This window comes from Stegostoma tigrinum, chromosome 47 (genome assembly GCF_030684315.1).
Source record: "Stegostoma tigrinum isolate sSteTig4 chromosome 47, sSteTig4.hap1, whole genome shotgun sequence".
NCBI lineage: Eukaryota > Metazoa > Chordata > Chondrichthyes > Orectolobiformes > Stegostomatidae > Stegostoma > Stegostoma tigrinum.
This window is the reverse complement of record NC_081400.1, coordinates 1695314-1717001: the sequence shown is the minus strand read 5'-3', so window position 1 is coordinate 1717001 and position 21688 is coordinate 1695314. Positions and strand designations below refer to the sequence as shown.

At 45.7% G+C, this 21688-nt stretch overlaps 1 protein-coding gene across 3 annotated transcripts in view; it reads right to left on the bottom strand.

Moving 5' to 3' along the window:
* Positions 1-1260: 1260 nt before the first annotated feature.
* Positions 1261-21688, bottom strand: part of ash1l (ash1 (absent, small, or homeotic)-like (Drosophila)) — a 183036-nt gene continuing 162608 nt past the window's right edge. For 2 of the 3 annotated variants that reach the window (XM_059643085.1, XM_059643087.1), the window contains exons 21-28: positions 19055-19145; positions 17969-18107; positions 14341-14513; positions 13318-13484; positions 12770-12810; positions 9588-9629; positions 8374-8636; positions 1261-5466 (exon numbers count right to left, since the gene is read on the bottom strand). In XM_059643085.1, the coding sequence (XP_059499068.1) occupies positions 5375-5466; positions 8374-8636; positions 9588-9629; positions 12770-12810; positions 13318-13484; positions 14341-14513; positions 17969-18107; positions 19055-19145 (1008 nt within the window). In that variant the 3' untranslated portion in view covers positions 1261-5374. The remainder of the gene's footprint in view (positions 5467-8373; positions 8637-9587; positions 9630-12769; positions 12811-13317; positions 13485-14340; positions 14514-17968; positions 18108-19054; positions 19146-21688) is intronic. The other variant, XM_059643086.1, reaches the window with a different exon arrangement.

The following is a 21688-nucleotide window of genomic DNA, read 5'->3' as shown; positions in this document are numbered from 1 at the left end:
TCCAAACTGTCACTAGATCAAACTAGAAGTGAGAAGGTAGGCCAACAGGGTTATGAATGCAGGCTAGCAGATTGAGTTGGCCTTTTACTGCTGCAAACAGTTCCATTGGTGAACCCGAACAACAGGAGATCCAGTAACACTACCAAACAGCAGCTTGATCTTGCCTCTTTCAGAGATTGTGGTGCGATGTTCAACGGTGAGTGAACCCTCTCATCTTCTCAAATCTAATTTACTGGGGGCTGGGACATCACCGGTCTATAGATTGTGGACATCCAGGAAGCAGGATTCATATCTGATCCAGTCCCGTTCACACAGATTAGGGGGTCACTCCAGTTCCTTACGCCCGAGCACAGCTATTACTTGCCTGTATTTGAATGAGTTGAGCTGTGAATGAAAGATTGCAGTAACATGGAATGCCAGGAGACTGTAGCGGCAATATCCAAACTTGTCTGTGTCGCGAGTCTGAAGTGTTTCAACCCAACCACAGAGGCGTGACTGTTTTGTTTCCTGGGATACTTGCTGAAGCTTAAGTGACCGAGAACAGAGCAAGTGTGAACATTTATTTTGGTTAGCTTTGTCTTGGGTGCCACCGTGCCAAAATGGGAGGACAAACCAGTGTTGGTGCTTCTATACTGGAATCTCTCCCTTTTGACATGAAGCTTTACAGAATAGAGAAGAGCATTCCATACCTGCGTGCCAGCAAACTTTTGACGTGTTTGATGGTTTAAAGGAACTCAGGTGAAAATGATGAGTTGGAGCACTGGCGTGCTGAGTACAATGTAGCTAATGATGGGTCAAAGTGGGACAGATCAGTTGGTCACAAATGGGAGCAGCTAGTTGTACAGTTACAAGGTCCTTCTGGAAGAGACTCCACCCACCTGAGGCAGTGTTCTCATACAGTCCCTCTCACACAGGTGGCTATTTACCTTGGAATCAAACACAGGAATAAAGCACAGAAGAACTCTGTGCCCCAAACCACACCACCTGATAGCTCTGAGGAGTGGGAACCCTGACTCGGCAGTAGACAATATATGAAATGTTACATCTAACCTTTGGAATGATACCTGCATGGTTCCCAATACTCAGTCTTAGTAAATCCAAACTTAGTACTGACACTCTTGCAGGAGGTAGGAAGGCTTACCACAGATTTCTTGTCTGGGGAGCAGATATGGGGAAGCACTCTGCATGTCAAGACTGGGAAACCTGAGACCAACATCAAGAAAAGTCACAAACGACAATTAAGAAAAAAAAACAGTTTCTCCATTTAATACTAGACTTTCTCAAGTTGAGATACAAGCGTCTTTATGCAATGACATCCAACGTTAAAATTCGTAATACATAATTTACAAAGATTAAAGTCAAAACAATTATCTATTAGATATGCTTCTGTAAAAAGTAAATATATTAGCAGCATTTTTCCAGCAAACAATCACACTGCCTACACCCATGCAGACTATAGTTATATCTATTTTGCAATAATGTAGTGCTTTTAAACAGCGATTCCGTGACTTTGTTTTTGTATTTTTTTTTAAAAAGTAACCCAAAAAAACATTAAAAAAAAACTGTCATCACTTTCTATGCCAGTAAGGAGGGGGGGGGAGGAGGAGAAGGGAGGTGCAGGAAAAGGGAAGGAAAGAGAGGAGGAAAAAAATGGCATTAACTAACCACTGATTGTCTAAAACATGATTTTAATCTTTCGGCAAAGAAAGAGAAAATGACAGACATAGTGTGCCTTCTACATATATAAACTTTTTTTTGTATTTTTCTTAGTGTTTGACACTATTACCAAGAGTGAAATGTCTATAGGAGACAAATGAAAATATTACAGACCTGTCAAAACTCCTATCAATGATGAATCGAGTATCTCATACTCAATCGTCTGCTACTGTACAGTGTTGCTTTGCAGTAAGAAAATAGTCAAAACAATCTTTCTCATTTTTCGATTTTTTTAATAAAATACGATCTCAAAGGGTTTTCTTCTTTTGAGACACAAAAGGGGAATGGGATGGAACATGTTCCACTGAGATTGATGCAATGTGTTTGTACATTAGGACAGAATTGGTCCATGTGAAGGAACATGTGACGACAGTATTGCTGACAACCACACAACTGATATGTACACATTGGCACATCATAATTTGTTTTTTTTTAAACTTATTTTAAAGGATGTCGGGAGTGGGACTGCATAAGCTTACATACGGACAAAGCAAAGCTTTTTTTTTTCCTTTTTTGATTTTTTTTAGTTAAAGTGGGCGGGGAAGGTACTACACTGTACAGTTCAAACAGAACACAGACGTAGTGTCTTTATTATTACTTCTACGCGAATGTTTTCTACTTCACAACAAATACTTTTTCATTTTGAATACTGCTTTTCATTTCTGTAGTGGCTTTCCTTTGTATTCTCCTGCCTACTTATGTTGTTTTTTTTAAAGAAAAGAGAAGATTTCACACTGGCTCCACTTGGCCATGACTTTGGTGTTACTGGTGTTGCACGTTGTTGGTTAATACTGAACACGAGTGAAGAACCTTGGTATCTGCGACTCCCTGATTTGTTCACACACCAAAACCTCAGTTCAAACGTATTTTAACTTGGCCCCCTACATGGGTGGTAAACCTGGCAATCAACACTCAGTCTCTTTCCCCACATCCTCCTGACACCACTGCTTGCAGACCCTTCTTTGGTCAGGACAGTAAGTGACCCAAATATATGTGAGCCACAATGTTCTTCCTGTAAGAGACCTCCTGACCCAGTGTCCTTACAGAGATCAATGATTTTGCACCTGTCTGACACTCTGGTAAACTTCCATCTAACGAGGCAAGTACTGGAGCAGGTCATATCACTGAGCGTGTGCACGGCCAGGAGAGTTTCCAGCTTTTCCGAGGGAAGATACGAAGCAAAAGGCACAAGGATTCTGCCTTATGCTTTCTGGCCAAGGCAGGACAGATAAGGGTTTGGGTACGGTCAGACTCAACCTAATGAATGTCATCAGGGAGTAGGGGTCACAAGTCATGCCTTTTTTTAACATGATGTGGTCAGATTGATTTTCAACCAGTAAATGTGATGAGATTCTGGTGGTATGAGGTGTGAATTGTTAACTGCAGGACATTTAAAACAGGGGATTGGAGTGGGAGAGGGAGGGGAAAACTAGTACACTATTTTCATAACATATAACAAGATCAGAGCCAGTCACAGAGCAGACAATTATTCATGATTTGGACTGTGGCTCTTACTGAAGGAAGGGGCTGAGGGGGGCGGTTGTTGTTGGTGAAGAAGAACCAGAGATGACAAAGAAAATTCTGACACAATGGTTCATTTAATTTTGGAATGCACTGCCTGATAGGGTGTGAGATACAGATTCAAACAGAAGTTAAATATTTCAAAAGGAGAGAAAAACAAACTGAAACAGGGAAAAACGGAGGCAACTGGAACGAACCAAATTGATATTCCAGCCGACGACGAACAGCCCGGAGTTGATTCAATGGGCAAAGATGACTTCCTGCTGTGCTGCACTGTACTATGGCTATAAAACACAAACTCCAGCTCAGCCCAGGTTGGAAAGAAGTAATAACGAAGTAAAAGGTACAGGAACATGAGGAAACAGCAGCAGTTCTTATGTCTCAAGTTGTAACTACTTCATTGTTTGTGGGGTTTTTTTTAAAAAAGGAACTGTACGCCTAATTACACCTAGAATCATCAGTCCCAGTTTCACATCAGAGTTTGGGACCCATTCATGTCTGATGTTAAAGGTGGCAGGAACAGCTTAGAACAACCCACTCAATGCTTAGGTCATTAAAGAAAGGCTTTGGGGAGGAACTGACTCGAAGGGGGAAGTCACACATGACTTATGAAAGGAAAAGGACTGATGGGCTGAACACTCGCCTTGTTCTAAAGTCGCTCAACAAATTCTAGAGAAGGAGAAATCCCCAAATCGCATATTTGAAGAACACCAGGCTCTTTGACATAGTGGGGTCTTAGTTGGGAGCAAATCCCTCAGGTGAAATATTAACTTCACCGACCTTAGTGGGAATGAGACACTTCATCCACAGATCACTCGTTTTGATAACAAAATTAACTCTTTGGTGCCCAGTTCTTTCATATCCTTCTCTTTTACCAAGAGTACAGGAAGCACAACTTACGGCTAGCTCTTACAGTCCTCAAGTGTAGTCACTTTTAATCTAGGTGTAACCTGCGTGGTGTACAATGCCGCCATCAGTCCCAGCAATGGACCCTCTGTGTGTGTGTGTGTGTGCGAACCTGGGGAGGAGTGGGGGTGGGATGGGATTATTTTTGACAGATCACACATGATTTATCTGCTTTATGGAGCACACCAGACACATGGCTTGGGACAACAACAATGGCATCTCCACAAGTCCTCATCAGACTTTGAAAAAGCAAAAACCAAAGATTCCATTCCACCCAAACAAGCCTCCCTCCACTCCCTGACCCAACCACAAAGACGCTTTAAGTGCTATTCATCAGTCTTCCAATCCACTCGTGTCTCTTTTTCATTTCATGTTTTGCCTCCTATTTTTATGCCTTCTGCTTATTAATTGCTTTTTTTTTGCTGAAGGTAGGGTGGGCAGGACTTGATCCAAGCATGTACCATAGTAGGTTACTGGGCCAGCATACTGGGTGCCTTTAATTGCTCAGAGTGAGTGCAAACACTAGGCTTGGATTGTAAACGTCCCTACCCCACCCCCTTGTTTCTCAGCTATCTTCTCTTTCTCCATATACATATATACACACTCTGGACAAACCGTATGACAATCACACTGGTGAATTCACACATACAATCAAAGAACAGGAACAGAAATGGAGTTCAGTCCTTTTGTTTTTTTAAAAAAAAAGATCTCTTGACGCTTGTGTATTATTAACATTTCGTTCAGACACCAACTCCACCCACTTCATGGATGGTGGTTTGGCAATGCAATAGTGCCTCACCTCCCCCGAAATAAAGTTTATAGGCCGCCTCGGGCCATGGGAGCACGGAATTGACTGAGCCCCCCGACATTAATGCGAGGAACACCGTACACACATGCGCGCGTGTGCATACAGCAAGGGCACTCAGCAGGTCAACAGCAGGAGTGCTGGCCGGCCCACTGTATCCAAGTGCTAACTCGTTTCAATTTGTCAGTTTCTTCTTCGCTCTCCTGTCCTATTCAATAGTTTAATCAGAGCGCTCGGGGGGTGGGGTGGGGTGGTGGTTGGGGTGGGTCAGGTCAGGGGGAGGTGGGGAAGACACGACAGAAGGGTTGTGTGGGGTGGTGGGTGAGGGGGCCCCATCCCTCGACTCTCTCACTGTCAGGACGCAATAGGACAGGGCAGAAGCCAATGATTCCCAACACAGGAAACGCTCCCTTCTGAGGTTGTGCATCACTTCCTGAAGCTGCTCTCAGTTAACATTAGTGTGCGCCTACGCAGCCGTCTCCCCGACCCTTCTTCCAACAAGTAGGTTACATCGATAGCTGGAAAGCAGACAAACCAAAGGCCAGTTTAGTTGCTCAGTGTCATTAATTATGAAAAGGCTAACAAACAATTTATTCAAGATAAAAAGAGATAACTATATACTTCAGAATAATGAGTGCGCTGCTGGGCCTTCATGTCTAGTCCCAAATGATCATGGGACAATTAAACAAAAAACATGAGAAGGTGGCTCCACAAAGATTCCAATTCCTAATGCTGGGGGAGCTCAATGCATCAGCATCAAAAGACAAGGCTGAAGCACTTACAACCATAATCAGACATTAGTGCCAAGCGGATGATCCATCTGCAACTCCTCCTGAGCTCCCCAACATTCCAGAGGCCAGTTTTCAGCTCATTTGATTCACCCCATATGATATCAATTATTAGCTGTAGGCACCAGATATTATGAAGAGCATGACAGCATGCTCAATAGTACTGAAAACTTATGCTGCGGAGTGAGTAGTGCTCCTAGTCAAGCTTTCAGATACATGTAGATACCAGTGTTTTGGCTAAATGTGGGAAAAATGCCCAGGTACGTCCTGTGTACAAAAAGCAGGAGGAATCCAGTCCAGCCAATTACTGTCCATCAGTCCATTCGAAAATCAATGCAGTGGAAGGTCTCCAAAAGCAATGCTACCAGCAGACCTGAGGAATTGAGTTACTAGTGGTGTACCGTAAGGATGTGTTTTGTGGCCACTGCTGTTTGTCATTTTCATAAACGACCTGGACGAGGGTGTAGAAGGATGGGTTAGCAAATTTGCGGATGACACTAAAGTCGGTGGAGTTGTGGATAGTGCAGAAGGATGCTGCAGAGCTGGGCTGAGAGGTGGCAAATGGAGTTTAATGCAGACAAGTGTGAGGTGATTCACTTTGGAAGGAGTAACAGGAAGAGTGTACTGGGCTAATGGTAAGATTCTTGGTAGTGTGGATGAGCAGATCTCGGTGTCCATGTGCATATAGCCCTGAATGTTGCCATCCAGGTTGATGGGGTTGTACAGTGTGTTAGGTTTTTTTTGGTAGAGGGATTGAGTTTTGGAGCCATGAGGTCATGTTGCAGCTGTACAAAACTCTGGTGCGGGCACACTGAGTATTGCGTACAATTCTGGTCACCACACTATAGGAAGGACGTGGAAGCATCGGAAAGGGTGCAGAGGAGATTTACCAGGATGTTGCCTGGTACGGAGGGAAGGTCTTATGAGGAAAGGCTGAGGGACTTGAGGCTGTTTTTGTTAGAAGAAGGTTGAGAGGTGACTTAATAGAGACATACAAGATGATCAGAGGATTCGATAGGGTGGACAGAGAGCATTTTTCCTCAGGTGGTGATGGCTAGCATGAGGGGGCATAGCTTTAAATTGAGGGGTAATAGATATAGGACAGATGTCAGAGGTAGATTCTTTACTCAGAGTAGTAAGGCCGTGGAATGCCCTGCCTGCAACAGTAGTAGACGCGCCAACTTTAAGGGCATTTAAATGGTCATTGGATAAACATACAGATAATAATGGAATAGTGTAGGTTAGATGGGCTTCAGATTGTTGTGCTGACCTGTGAAACCATCGAGGCTGAAGGGCCTGTGCTGTGCTGTAATGTTCTATGACCCAGCAATAACCCACACAACTAGTTCAGTTTGAGCTTTACCAGGGCCACTCAGCTACTGACCTCAAGCCTGGCCCAAAGAGCGGAACTCTAGAAGTACACTGGGACTGACTGTTCTTAACATCAAAGCAGTGTTTGTGGCATCAGCAAAGCTGGAATCAATGGCGATTTGGTTGGGTGGGTGGGTGGAAAGGGAGAGGAAGAAGACTGTCCACTAGCTTGACATCTCTGAAGGAGCTCTTTGGGGTAGTGTCCTGGGCCCAACCATCATCAGCTACTTCATCAATGCTGTTCTCCTCAACATAAGGTCAGAAATGGAGATGTTTGGATAATGTTCAGCCCCTTCACAGCTCCTCAGATACCTCAACAAGGTGGGATCAGGCTGATAAGTGACATGCAACAGTTGCTCGACACAAACAGTAGGCAATGGCAATCACCAACAAGACAGAATCCAACTTCCTTTCCTGACATTTGATGGCATTATTGTTACCCAAATATCCACTATGAATGGTTCTGAAGAAGGGTCTCTGCACTTGAAACATTTTCTGTTCCCCTCCCTCCACAGACACTCCCAGAACCCGCCTGTTTTTTCCAGCAATTTCGGTCTTTGACCCACTATGAAGATCCCAGGGGTTACTACTGGCCAGAAAGTGAACTGGACAGGGATACAGATTTTAAACATTGTTTTTGGGGATGAATAAAAGCAAAATCCTGTGGATGCTGGAGACCTGAAATGAGAATAAATCACTACAGAAACTAAGCAGTTCTGGCAGCATCTGTGGCAGAGAAATACAGCTCATTGGCAATCTCAGTTCAATATGGTTCTGTTCCAATGTGCAGTCCAGTACCAAATTAGAGTCATATTGGACTTGAAACATTAATGCTATTTTTCTCTCCATGGTTATGGCCAGACCTCCTGAGATTGTCCAGCACTTGGGTTTTTGACTCATTCAAGGGATATGGACATTGCTGATGAGCCAGTATTTATTGGTTATGTGTGACCTAATGTTCAATAGTTGGGACTTCAGGTAGATGTATCTCCATCCTAAAATACCCACTGCTGAGTGGTCACAGCCACACACCCCCTCAGGTTCAATGTATGATGTCTGGAGCCTGTAACACACTGGTGCTTGATGTCCAAGAGATTGCCTATGCTTGAAAACAGGAGACATTTTAACCCAGCTGGGCTGGTGGCAACATGATTGCATCACCCAAACTATTACTCTCTCTAATACACTCAGATAGCTGTAATCTGCACTCAGCAGCACAATCATTCTGCTCTTAGTGAAACTGTTTAGCCAATAGCCAAGTCTCACCATTTTTTCCTGGAATCTTGGCTAACAGGTTTAGGAGGATTTTGTTGAGGTTCTCTCTCTGCAATCTCTGCTTCTCTTCTGGGTTACAATCCACTTTCAGAGTGTTACTGCTGCTCTCGCTCTCCTGCTCCTCCAGGTGTGGCATCTCAGCAGCTGGCTGCTCTTGGGCAGTTGACATATCCTCGATGATGGGGGGTGGAAGGTCATCCTCCTGAACCACCTCCTTGCAGTGCACTTTCGTTCTCTCTGTTTTCCATGAGGATCTGTTGTTCGTATCCCGCCCAGATAGGAACAGGGGAAACAAAAAACAAGACAGAAATGCTTGAGATGTGCTGCAAGTCTGTGACTTCAGGATTATGGTCGCTCCTACTTCAGACACGGCACATGCACAGAGTCTGCTACTGAAACACTGTCAAATCCTGCATCTTATTTTAGTTAGTGCTCTGTGACTCATTCAATACAAGAAAAATAATCTCACACTTACACAAAGTTTCCAAGTCTCACCCTTTAATACTCGGATGATACTTATCTTTTCAGATTTTCTGATCACACAGACTTAAACTATTCCCAAACAATTCGAAAGTTTGATTGTTGAAGGGAATAGCCTGGGCTAGCTATTTTGAAAGAGTTTTACATTAGTCCACCCTGCCCTGCAAATGTGTTCCCTTTCAAGCATTTATTGAATACCCAAGGGTGGAGGCAGCAGAATCATGTCTACTGCAGACCAATTGTAATCAAGGTCCGTGGTGAGTAGGATCCAAACTGTGGAAAAAAAAAAATTCAACACCTCCTCCCTGAAAATGTTCCTGTATTTCTGGAGATCTTATTCTGTGACTCTGGAACAGTACATGGATTTCAAGATTGGAAGGTGGGGGAACAACACACTGGCAGTAAACAGCTCTTGATGGGAATGACAGGTGCTTGTTCCAAGTTGCATCCTGCCCTTCCCCTCTATTTATAATAGATACTTTCTTGGTCCAATTTCCAAGTGTTAGAGGCCAGTCGGCCTTCATTGTTGTGTCCAGCATGTTTGTACGAACCTAGAAGGGGACCAAATTATAGCCAATTCACTGCAAGGACAATCACATAACTGTGGATAAGTTTGCAAGAATACCAAGTACCATCTTAAACAGGCATGCATGCACAGATATTATGACAATATTGTGAAATGAAATCACTCATTCACTTATTTATTCACTAATATCTTTACTCACATCTTTGTTAAGGCTGTTTGGTAGGTGGGAGTGCAGCAAAGTCTAAGATGAAGGGAAATAAAAGTCACCCAGAATCAGTGGAAACCTTGGTGTTTCTGACATGAGAGAGCGGTGCACTGCTCTCCAACAGCAACAGTAGGTGATGAGCGAACTGCGTTCCAAACTGAGCTGCTGTGGGATAGATTCTGGGACTTGCCCACTCCCCGCTGGTCAGACTCCAGCCTTCTGGCACCATTTCCTGGCACAGGGTCCTGACTCTGCACTGCTCCGCCGATGGCTCAGTACAAGGCGCGGTCCTTCTGTGGCAGTGTCAGACCCCACCACCCACCCCAACCTGAGGAAACACAGCAAGCCACTGCTCCAGAGTCCACTAACAAATGGCTTGGCTGAGAACTGGTGGAACCTGCCCAACGAGTGCATTTAAGCTGAAAAGAAATCAGAAAGTGTGGATTCAAGATTACTGCCCTCCCCACGAAAGGGTAACGGGCTTTCTGCAAACTCTCAACAGTGACCCATCCCACACTGTACAGCCCCATTGGCGTAATTACTGTTTGGATCGCGCATCGCTCATCCCTTAGTGCCGTCCCTGCACTCCTTGGTTAGAATGCGGCACTATGGAAAGCATTCCTGCCACTGCAGGAAACAAAAGCTACAAGTCTCTGACAGCAGCCCATGGTAACACTGCGATATACTGACAATATCATGCCATGCAGCACTACGGAGAATTGTAGCTCCATCTCCTCCAGCTCGTGAGGAATTTTAAAAGAGAAGTTAAAGCTAAACAGTAACTTTTTAAATGACCGTAAATCTTCGAGTGGAACATGCCCCAGATATAGAACATACATTTCCCCTATCCCCTGTGAACTTATGAAACGTTGTGAAGATATTTTAGTACCCATTTAGAATGTGCACCCTTCCTCGAGTTTTTGGGGAGAGGAAGCAAAGTAGGTATGATACTCGAAGATTTACAGCGTTGAGAATTAACAGTATTCTGAATAAACATTTGGAGTGAATGTTTCAAAAGGAATTAACAAGGGGAAGGAACTTACAGCTAGTGCCAATTCTGCAATTGACTAAATACCACGCCCCCCCCTCCAACCCCACTGAGCCCTTGTCCAATCACTATCTACTTTTGAAACTTGTATTGAAAAGTTGCAGCTATTTTTGGAAGAGGGTTCCTCTCTCAATATCCTCCTAGTTTAAGTACTTCACCCAGCAGGCTAGAAGACAGGGTGGAACATCATTTTCCTGGTTCCCTGGACCAGCAGTAGGGAGCCTAAGAAACAAGTTTTCCAACACTGCTCTTTTATCATCTCTCCCTCAACCACTCATCACTCATCTTTCAGGACATCACGCAGCCTTCACCCAAAGCTCACTTCTACTAAAGACTGCTGGCCACCAGGCATCATCTAGTACTCCTCATACCGGAGGCTAGGCAATGCATGCAGGCTGTTTAACCACCAGGGGGATCATAGCAGAGCCTTATCTAGTCCTCATTTCAAAGATTTAAGAATGTGCACACGTACACACTCACAGCTGTATACGCTTGCCAGTAACAGACAGTAAAACCCAGGTCCCATTCCTCATCTATGCATCAGCAAGATTGCAGCCCCTTGATTTCTCCTGGTTAAGATCAGCTAACTGAACAGCCACCCTTAACTACAAGTCTCAGTAGCCACGCCAGCCTAATCTTTACTACTTTGGGTCTTTTGCTCTTCCATTCTGGGCCCCTTTCTAAATTATTCAGTTAATTGTCAATGATAACTCAATTGAAAGGCTAAAATAAAATTCAAAGGCCAATCCCTTTGTTTTACTGGAACCTCAGCCTGTGATCCATCAGTCTCGGAGTAAACCAGAGCTCAGTGGGTGGGTGATTATCACCATTCAATCCCCAGAATCAGGAGGTATCCAGTGAAATAGTTCCCCTCAAGAGGGATGTGCCCCTTCCCATATCCAATACCTTTGCAGGTGCCCTTCACCTTTCATCAATTGCTCAAAAACTAACCATTTGTCACTTCTTACTGTACTATTTGTTAGAACATGTGTCTTAGACATGATGGCTTCAGTGAACTAGGTGGCGAGTATTTACAAACTATGCAACTGCTGGAGACACCTCAACTGAGATTAGCTGGCCCTTGTCCACCACTCATCCTGTGTCAGAGTGAGATAGAGAAAAAGAAGACTGCCTTCGGTTGGGTTGGAGTTTCATCAGTTCTCTGACAAGTCACTAGATGGAAGGTCATGTAACAAGCAAGGTTTCTGTTGTTTATGGTGCAGTGAGTTGGGAAGGAGGCAGAGATTGTAAAGGAAGCATTTATTTCTGAGTCAATCCCTTTGAAAGCAGACCACAGCAATCCAAAAACTGCTGGGGAGGACTGTAAAAATCAGAAGAAAACAAACTTCAACTTCGAGGTTATTTGCCTGCACGTTTTCAATTTGCGCTCAGAACACCAGATGAAACCTATGAACCTTTCGCTTTCTGATGACAGAGATTGGCGATGAGATTTTAACAAACTATTGACAATTTCTCTCTCTGCTCCCAAACAGACTGTCTCTCATTGGGATTGAGATGCCCTCAGGTAGCTGTGTCCAGCTGGTCTCTCTCGCTGTGTGGGTAAGGTTCAACAATCAAAAGAAGGCATCAGAATTCACTGCAAACCTGTTGTTATTCAAAGATCAGTCTGCAACAGAGGTCAGGAGTGGGAACCCTAACCGATTCCATCATCAGAGGATGGGGATCATTGCAACCTAATGCTGCAGCATGGCAAAGATCAGCTAACATGGCACAGGCCTGAGGGCAGTAGGGTCATCACATTTCAGTTCCACACAGGCTCCAACCAACATGGCAGTAGGTGAGAGATAATGGGAACTGCAGATGCTGGAGAATCCAAGATAACAAAGTGTGGAGCTGGATGAACACAGCAGGCCAAGCAGCATCTCAGGAGCACAAAAGCTGACGTTTCGGGCCTAGACCCTTCATCAGAGAGCTCTCTGATGAAGGGTCTAGGCCCGAAACGTCAGCTTTTGTGCTCATGGCAGTAGGTGAGCTGTTCTAACCCACTGAGGCTTGTGGACAAGTACAGGTTTCTACTAGTGGGAACTAGAAGAGTTAGAGTCAAACCTGCCACTGGTAACAGAGCTGAAAGTACAAGCAGAGCAGACTGACAGTAAACGTTACTCACCGGCCTCCATTCCTCTTGTAATTTTCTGGTACATAGTGAGGCTAATGGGAAGTAAACAGGAGAACAAAAAAGAAAGCAGATTTTGGTTTAAAAATAACAATTCAGCACAGTGAAACTCCTTTCCATCATGCTCACCCATCCCAGCGCTCACCCTCTCATGGCTCAGCTTGCTGCTTATCCTGCTCTGCCATGTATTTCATCACCCAGGCCTCTGTGCTGCCAGGGCCTTCTGCAACTGCCTGGCCTGATACTAGGGCACCCCCTTGATTTCCCAATCATACCACTTTCTGCAAATGTCAAAATGAATGGCCAGCCCTTCAACATGGTGCTGGGTGCTAGATGTGCAGGAAAGAAGGGCAGACAAAGGGTATAACCTAACAGCAGAGCAGAGCAGTGTACACAAGGAGAAATAAACCAACTGTGAATTGAAGTAAACGTCATCGCTTAACTTGTTTCCCTGCACCAGCAGCTCACCGACACCTACCTTGAAGCCCTTCTAATCCATTTAACCCCCTGTCCCCAGCAACGATCCTACCATTGATACTTACAGAGAAATCTCTTTTGGGTGTCAGTTTCTTCGGAAAGTGATCGAATGCATATGATTTTGTGCAGACGGGGTAGCGGTTCCGGTGGATCTTATAGAAGAGATGTGCAGATTTATCCAGGCGATAGTCGCAGATGTAAACATCCTGGTCTTTCACACCCTTTGGCCTCCCTAAATGATCGAAAGGGAAAAATGTGAGTGCATAACAGAGCAGTTATGAGCTCCAGCACACTGATTAGCCACAGCTAACTTTATAATAAAGCTCAAGGCGGAACATGGCTGGCTTCTAACCTTCTCATAAACAGAGTAAACTTCCCCTCACCTTCATCAGTGACTTTTCACCGAGTTTCAGATATTCATCTTTCTTTAATAGGTGACAAGTTTAAACAAACAACATGAACTAACAAATTGGGAGTCCAGGAGAAATCTCTTCACCCAGGGTGTGTGGAGCATGTAAGACTCCTAACCACACTGTGGTCAGGCTGAATCGCAGTGACGCACTGAAGAGGAATGCTGGACACACAGCAAGCAGAAAGGAATACATGGAGATGTTGATGGGGTGAAATGAAGAGGAATGGGAGGAGGTTCATGTAGATTCTAAACAGCGATGCAGACATACGCTGTAAAGTCTGTGTACATAAACTGACCATCACTATGCCATCTTTCAGTATGTTGCCCAACTCTGTGCAAAGGACCAGAGTCTACCCCAAGATGCGTCAAGTCAAACAGCTTTGATTCCTATTTTGGATCATGATCCAAGGCACTATGCTGTGTGCTGAGTGAAGACAAGTTTCAGTTCCATGCTCAGGCTTGCATATCACCTGGGTGAGGAAAGTGGCAGATGAGGGCATGAGAAGCACTGACTGGAAACAAAATGTTGCTCCGTTTTGGGGGAAGTCTGGGTCACCTCAAGCAGTTCCAATGTTAATAGACAGCACAAAAGAAACATGAACAGTGGTTTGAAACCAGGTCAGGTCAGGACAGGACAGGACAGGGATGGAAAGGTTTAAACTAAAGTTTCACTCACCCTTACAGTATGTGTAGAGGTCCAATACACAGCAGGTTCCAACCACTGCCTCCAGAGGGATAATCTCATACAGAGGCACCCTGAATAACTCGTTATGGTAAAACCGTCTCGAAGGGGAGTGATGGGTCTCATGGGGTCGGAAATAATGATGACCAAAGGCAAATCGCTCCCCTCTGACAGAACAACAGAGGAGATCATCGTCACGTCAAGAAAATCCGAACTTCAAAATAACCAAAAATACAGCACATTGCCACACCAGTATTGTCAGTAAACTGTAACAGCAAACATACAATAGTTTCAGACTTTAACTGGGGAAAAAGGTTAGCAGTATAATTGAGGACACCTGCTTCCAAACCGAGGTTGTGTCCTGACAAAATATTTCAGAATGTGGTAGTTTACAGGTCTGTTGTCATATCACACTGGGATACAGTACCAGTGGGGACAGGTCTGTTGTCATATCACACTGGGATACAGTACCAGTGGGGACAGGTCTGTTGTTATATCACACTGGGATACAGTACCAGTGGGGACAGGTCTGTCTCTGTATATCACTGGGGTACAGTACCAGTGGGGACAGGTCTGTTGTCATTATCACACTGGGATACAGTACCAGTGGGGACAGGTCTGTTGTCATATCACACTGGGATACAGTACCAGTGGGGACAGGTCTGTTGTCATATCACACTGGGGTACAGTACCAGTGGGGACAGGTCTGTTGTCATATCACACTGGGGTACAGTACCAGTGGGGACAGGTCTGTTGTCATATCACACTGGGATACAGTACCAGTGGGGACAGGTCTGTTGTCATATCACACTGGGGTACAGTACCAGTGGGGACAGGTCTGTTGTCATATCACACTGGGATACAGTACCAGTGGGGACAGGTCTGTTGTCATATCACACTGGGATACAGTACCAGTGGGGACAGGTCTGTTGTCATATCACACTGGGATACAGTACCAGTGGGGACAGGTCTGTCTCTGTATATCACTGGGGTACAGTACCAGTGGGGACAGGTCTGTTGTCATTATCACACTGGGATACAGTACCAGTGGGGACAGGTCTGTTGTCATATCACACTGGGATACAGTACCAGTGGGGACAGGTCTGTTGTCATATCACACTGGGGTACAGTACCAGTGGGGACAGGTCTGTTGTTATATCACACTGGGGTACAGTACCAGTGGGGACAGGTCTGTTGTCATATCACACTGGGATACAGTACCAGTGGGGACAGGTCTGTTGTCATATCACACTGGGGTACAGTACCAGTGGGGACAGGTCTGTTGTCATATCACACTGGGATACAGTACCAGTGGGGACAGGTCTGTTGTCATATCACACTGGGATACAGTACCAGTGGGGACAGGTCTGTTGTCATATCACACTGGGATACAGTACCAGTGGGGACAGGTCTGTTGTCATATCACACTGGGATACAGTACCAGTGGGGACAGGTCTGTTGTCATATCACACTGGGGTACAGTACCAGTGGGGACAGGTCTGTTGTCATTATCACACTGGGGTACAGTACCAGTGGGGACAGGTCTGTTGTCATATCACACTGGGATACAGTACCAGTGGGGACAGGTCTGTTGTCATATCACACTGGGATACAGTACCAGTGGGGACAGGTCTGTTGTCATATCACACTGGGATACAGTACCAGTGGGGACAGGTCTGTTGTCATATCACACTGGGGTACAGTACCAGTGGGGACAGGTCTGTTGTCATATCACACTGGGGTACAGTACCAGTGGGGACAGGTCTGTTGTCATATCACACTGGGGTACAGTACCAGTGGGGACAGGTCTGTTGTCATATCACACTGGGATACAGTACCAGTGGGGACAGGTCTGTTGTCATAATACACTGGGATACAGTACCAGTGGGGACAGGTCTGTTGTCATATCACACTGGGATACAGTACCAGTGGGGACAGGTCTGTTGTCATATCACACTGGGGTACAGTACCAGTGGGGACAGGTCTGTTGTCATATCACACTGGGGTACAGTACCAGTGGGGACAGGTCTGTTGTCATATCACACTGGGGTACAGTACCAGTGGGGACAGGTCTGTTGTCATATCACACTGGGATACAGTACCAGTGGGGACAGGTCTGTTGTCATATCACACTGGGATACAGTACCAGTGGGGACAGGTCTGTTGTCATATCACACTGGGATACAGTACCAGTGGGGACAGGTCTGTTGTCATATCACACTGGGGTACAGTACCAGTGGGGACAGGTCTGTTGTCATATCACACTGGGGTACAGTACCAGTGGGGACAGGTCTGTTGTCATATCACACTGGGATACAGTACCAGTGGGGACAGGTCTGTTGTCATATCACACTGGGGTACAGTACCGGCTGGGGACAGGTCTGTTGTCATATCACACTGGGGTACAGTACCAGTGGGGACAGGTCTGTTGTCATATCACACTGGGGTACAGTACCAGTGGGGACAGGTCTGTTGTCATATCACACTGGGGTACAGTACCAGTGGGGACAGGTCTGTTGTCATATCACACTGGGGTACAGTACCAGTGGGGACAGGTCTGTTGTCATATCACACTGGGGTACAGTACCAGTGGGGACAGGTCTGTTGTCATATCACACTGGGATACAGTACCAGTGGGGACAGGTCTGTTGTCATATCACACTGGGATACAGTACCAGTGGGGACAGGTCTGTTGTCATATCACACTGGGATACAGTACCAGTGGGGACAGGTCTGTTGTCATATCACACTGGGATACAGTACCAGTGGGGACAGGTCTGTTGTCATATCACACTGGGGTACAGTACCAGTGGGGACAGGTCTGTTGTCATATCACACTGGGATACAGTACCAGTGGGGACAGGTCTGTTGTCATATCACACTGGGATACAGTACCAGTGGGGACAGGTCTGTTGTCATATCACACTGGGGTACAGTACCGGCTGGGGACAGGTCTGTTGTCATATCACACTGGGGTACAGTACCAGTGGGGACAGGTCTGTTGTCATATCACACTGGGGTACAGTACCAGTGGGGACAGGTCTGTTGTCATATCACACTGGGGTACAGTACCAGTGGGGACAGGTCTGTTGTCATATCACACTGGGGTACAGTACCAGTGGGGACAGGTCTGTTGTCATATCACACTGGGGTACAGTACCAGTGGGGACAGGTCTGTTGTCATATCACACTGGGATACAGTACCAGTGGGGACAGGTCTGTTGTCATTATCACACTGGGGTACAGTACCAGTGGGGACAGGTCTGTTGTCATATCACACTGGGGTACAGTACCAGTGGGGACAGGTCTGTTGTCATATCACACTGGGATACAGTACCAGTGGGGACAGGTCTGTTGTCATATCACACTGGGGTACAGTACCAGTGGGGACAGGTCTGTTGTCATATCACACTGGGGTACAGTACCAGTGGGGACAGGTCTGTTGTCATATCACACTGGGATACAGTACCAGTGGGGACAGGTCTGTTGTCATATCACACTGGGATACAGTACCAGCGGGGATCGGTCTGTTGTTATATAACACTGGGAAACTGTACAGATCACTGCATTTCTAAAGCTATTTTATAGTTTGCATTACGTATTGATCCTGCAGCTGCCTTACTTTTCATTCTTCCAGAGCTTTTCGATACGGAAGATATCAAGCTTATCGCGGTTGATATGGGAAAGCAGCCTGTAGGACTGTCGGACAGGCTGACCTTCAGGCCCTCGCCGATTGTCTCTCATCAGATAGACACAGTCACCTGCAGCAGAACACGTATGGAGCAGATCACTAAGAGATAAAAACTTTAAAATTTCTTGATGATTTCCACATCAACTCAGAAAGGATCTGTACATGTTCACGTGCTGCTTTCTGACAGCAGTTACAGGTTCATGGGAAACTATTGTCACCAGTACTTAAGCCATGCAGAACAACCAATGCTTTATCTTCAGAGATAGTCGGAACTGCTGATGCTGGAGAATCTAAGATAACACGGTGTGAATGTGGATGAACACAACAGGCCAAGTAGCAGAGGAGCAGGAAAGTTTGACTTTTCCGGTCGAAACCCTTCAGAAAAAATGCTTTTCCTTCGGTAGTTTTGCTACCATGCCAAGTGTTATAGTGACACATTTCAGCCAGTTGAATGCAAGCTATTAAAAATACACGTAGCTGGAGCTGTGTTTGCCGAGTGTAAATATCTCTCTCACTGCCTGCACACCCAACAGAACACGGGTCCAAGGTGCTGACAGGGTCCCTCTTCATGTGAAATTAGAGTTTAGACCTCTCTAACAGTACAATGACCAGCATTAAGCAATGGTGAGCTTCCCATTTCACCCCCCACTGATCCGACCATTGCGCTGGGAGACGAGCTAGCCCGAAGGGAGAGAGGTGCAGCACCCAGTGATGGATTGTCAATGGGTAGCAGTCAAAGAGAACTCAGCCACTTGAATAAAATGACCATTGTGCAGGATTTCCCTTTACTGCAAACATCTATTATTACGTGGTTCTTCTTGACCCTAAATACCGGATACCCACCTAAGAAAACAGCTCTTTACAAAACATTTCAATGGAACATGAGCCAACTGGGGTTTCTTTGTTTTGTTACTTTCCTTCAGATACATTACAATGCAAGTCAGGAATGCTATCACCATCTCCTGGTATCTTCATGAAGGAATGTGAACAATGCCTTCCTCCCTACCAACCACCTACCGTGTCGAAGCAGCAGGTCATCCCGCAGAAGGCAGATGTAGTACACGCAGCCGGGCTGGGCATAATGTGGCTGTGGGATCATGGGGACTTCCTGCAACGGAGAAGCAGCGATAGTGAGTTATAGAACAGACAGTGACGACTTACAGATTTGATCCCATTGACCAGCAGCAGCTAAACATAGAACATAGAACAGTACAGCACAGAACAGGCCCTTCAGCCCACGATGTTGTGCTGACCATTGATCCTCATGTATGCACCCTCAAATTTCTGTGACCATATGCATGTCCAGCAGTCTCTTAAATGACCCCAATGACCTTGCTTCCACAACTGCTGCTGGCAACGCATTCCATGCTCTCACAACTCTCTGTAAAGAACCCGCCTCTGACATCCCCTCTATACTTTCCTCCAACCAGCTTAAAACTATGACCCCTCGTGTTAGCCTTTTCTGCCCTGGGAAACAGTCTCTGGCTATCAACTCTATCTATGCCTCTCGTTATCTTGTATACCTCAATTAGGTCCCCTCTCCTCCTCCTTTTCTCCAATGAAAAAAAGTCCGAGCTCAGTCAACCTCTCTTCATAAGATAAGCCCTCCAGTCCAGGCAGCATCCTGGTAAACCTCCTCTGAACCCTCTCCAAAGCATCCACATCTTTCCTATAATAGGGCGACCAGAACTGGACGCAGTATTCCAAGTGCGGTCTAACCAAAGTTTTATAGAGCTGCAACAAGATCTCACGACTCTTAAACTCAATCCCCCTGTTAATGAAAGCCAAAACACCATATGCTTTCTTAACAACCCTGTCCACTTGGGTGGCCATTTTAAGGGATCTATGTATCTGCACACCAAGATCCCTCTGTTCCTCCACACTGCCAAGAATCCTATCCTTAATCCTGTACTCAGCTTTCAAATTCGACCTTCCAAAATGCATCACCTCGCATTTATCCAGGTTGAACTCCATCTACCACCTCTCAGCCCATCTCTGCATCCTGTCAATGTCCCGTTGCAGCCTACAACAGCCCTCTATACTGTCAAGGACACCTCCAACCTTTGTGTCATCTGCAAACTTGCTGACCCATCCTTCAATCCCCTCATCCAAGTCATTAATAAAAATTACAAACAGTAGAGGCCCAAGGACAGAGCCCCGTGGAACACCACTCACCACTGACTTCCAGGCAGAATATTTTCCTTCTACTACCACTCGCTGTCTTCTGTTGGCCAGCCAATTCTGTATCCAGACAGCTAAGTTCCCCTGTATCCCATTCCTCCTGACCTTCTGAATGAGCCTACCATGGGGAACCTTATCAAATGCCTTGCTGAAGTCCATATACACCACATCCACAGCTCGACCCTCATCAACTTTTCTAGTCACATCCTCAAAGAACTTGATAAGGTTTGAGAGGCATGACCTGCCCCTCACAAAGCCGTGTTGACTGCATTTAATCAAGCCATGCTCTTCCAGATGGTCATAAATCCTATCCCTCAGAATCCTTTCTAACACCTTGCAGACGACAGACGTGAGACTTACTGGTCTGTAAGTGCCGGGGATTTCCATATTTCCTTTCTTGAAGAGAGGAATTACATTTGCCTCTCTCCAGTCCTCAGGTACGACTCCAGTGGAGAGCGAGGATGCAAAGATCCTCACAAGTGGCAAAGCAATTGCATTTCTCACTTCCCAAAGCAGCCGAGGACAAATCTGGTCTGGGCCTGGCGACTTGTCAATCTTAATGTTTGACAAAATTTTCAGCACATCAGCTTCCTCTATCTCTATCCATTCCAGCATGCACACCTGCTCTTCAAAGGTTTCATTCACTACAAAGTTTGTTTCTTTTGTAAAGACAGGCTTCCCCTACCACCTCAGACTCCACACACAAGTTCCCTATGCTATCCCTGACCGGCCCTACTCTTTTCTTTGGCCATTCTCTTATTCCTCACATAAGTGTAAAATGCCTTTGTGTTCTCCCTGATTCCTTCTGCCAAGCCTTTCTCGTGCCCCCTCCTGGCTCTCCTCAGAATCATTTTTGAGCTCCTTCCTCACCTGCCTGTAATCCTCGAGAGCTGAGCTTGACCCTAGCTTCCTCCACCTTATGTAAGCTACCTTCTTCCGTTTGATGAGTAGCTCCACCGCTCTCGTCATCCAAGGTTCCTTTATCTTACCCCTTCTTGCCTGTCTCAGAGGGACATATTTACTCATCACTCGCAACAACTGTTCCTTAAACAGTCTCCACATGTCTATAGTGCCTTTACCACGGAACAATTGCTCCCAGTCCATGCTTCCTAACTCATGTCTAATCGCGTCATAGTTTCCTCTTCCCCAATTAAATATCCTCCCATTTTGCCTAATCCTCTCCTTCTCCATAGCTATGTAGAATGTGAGGCAGTTATGGTCACTATCACCAAAACGCTGTCCCACAAGATCTGATACCTGCCCCGGCTCGTTTCCAAGCACCAAGTCTAGAATGGCGTCTCCCCTCGTCGGCCTGTCGACGTACTGCGTTAGGAAACCCTCCTGAATGCACCTTACAAAAACAGCTCCATTCAAATCTTCTGCTTGAAGGAGGTTCCAATCAATATTAGGCAAGTTAAAGTCACCCATTACAACAACCCTACTACGTCCACACTTTTCCAAAATCTGTCG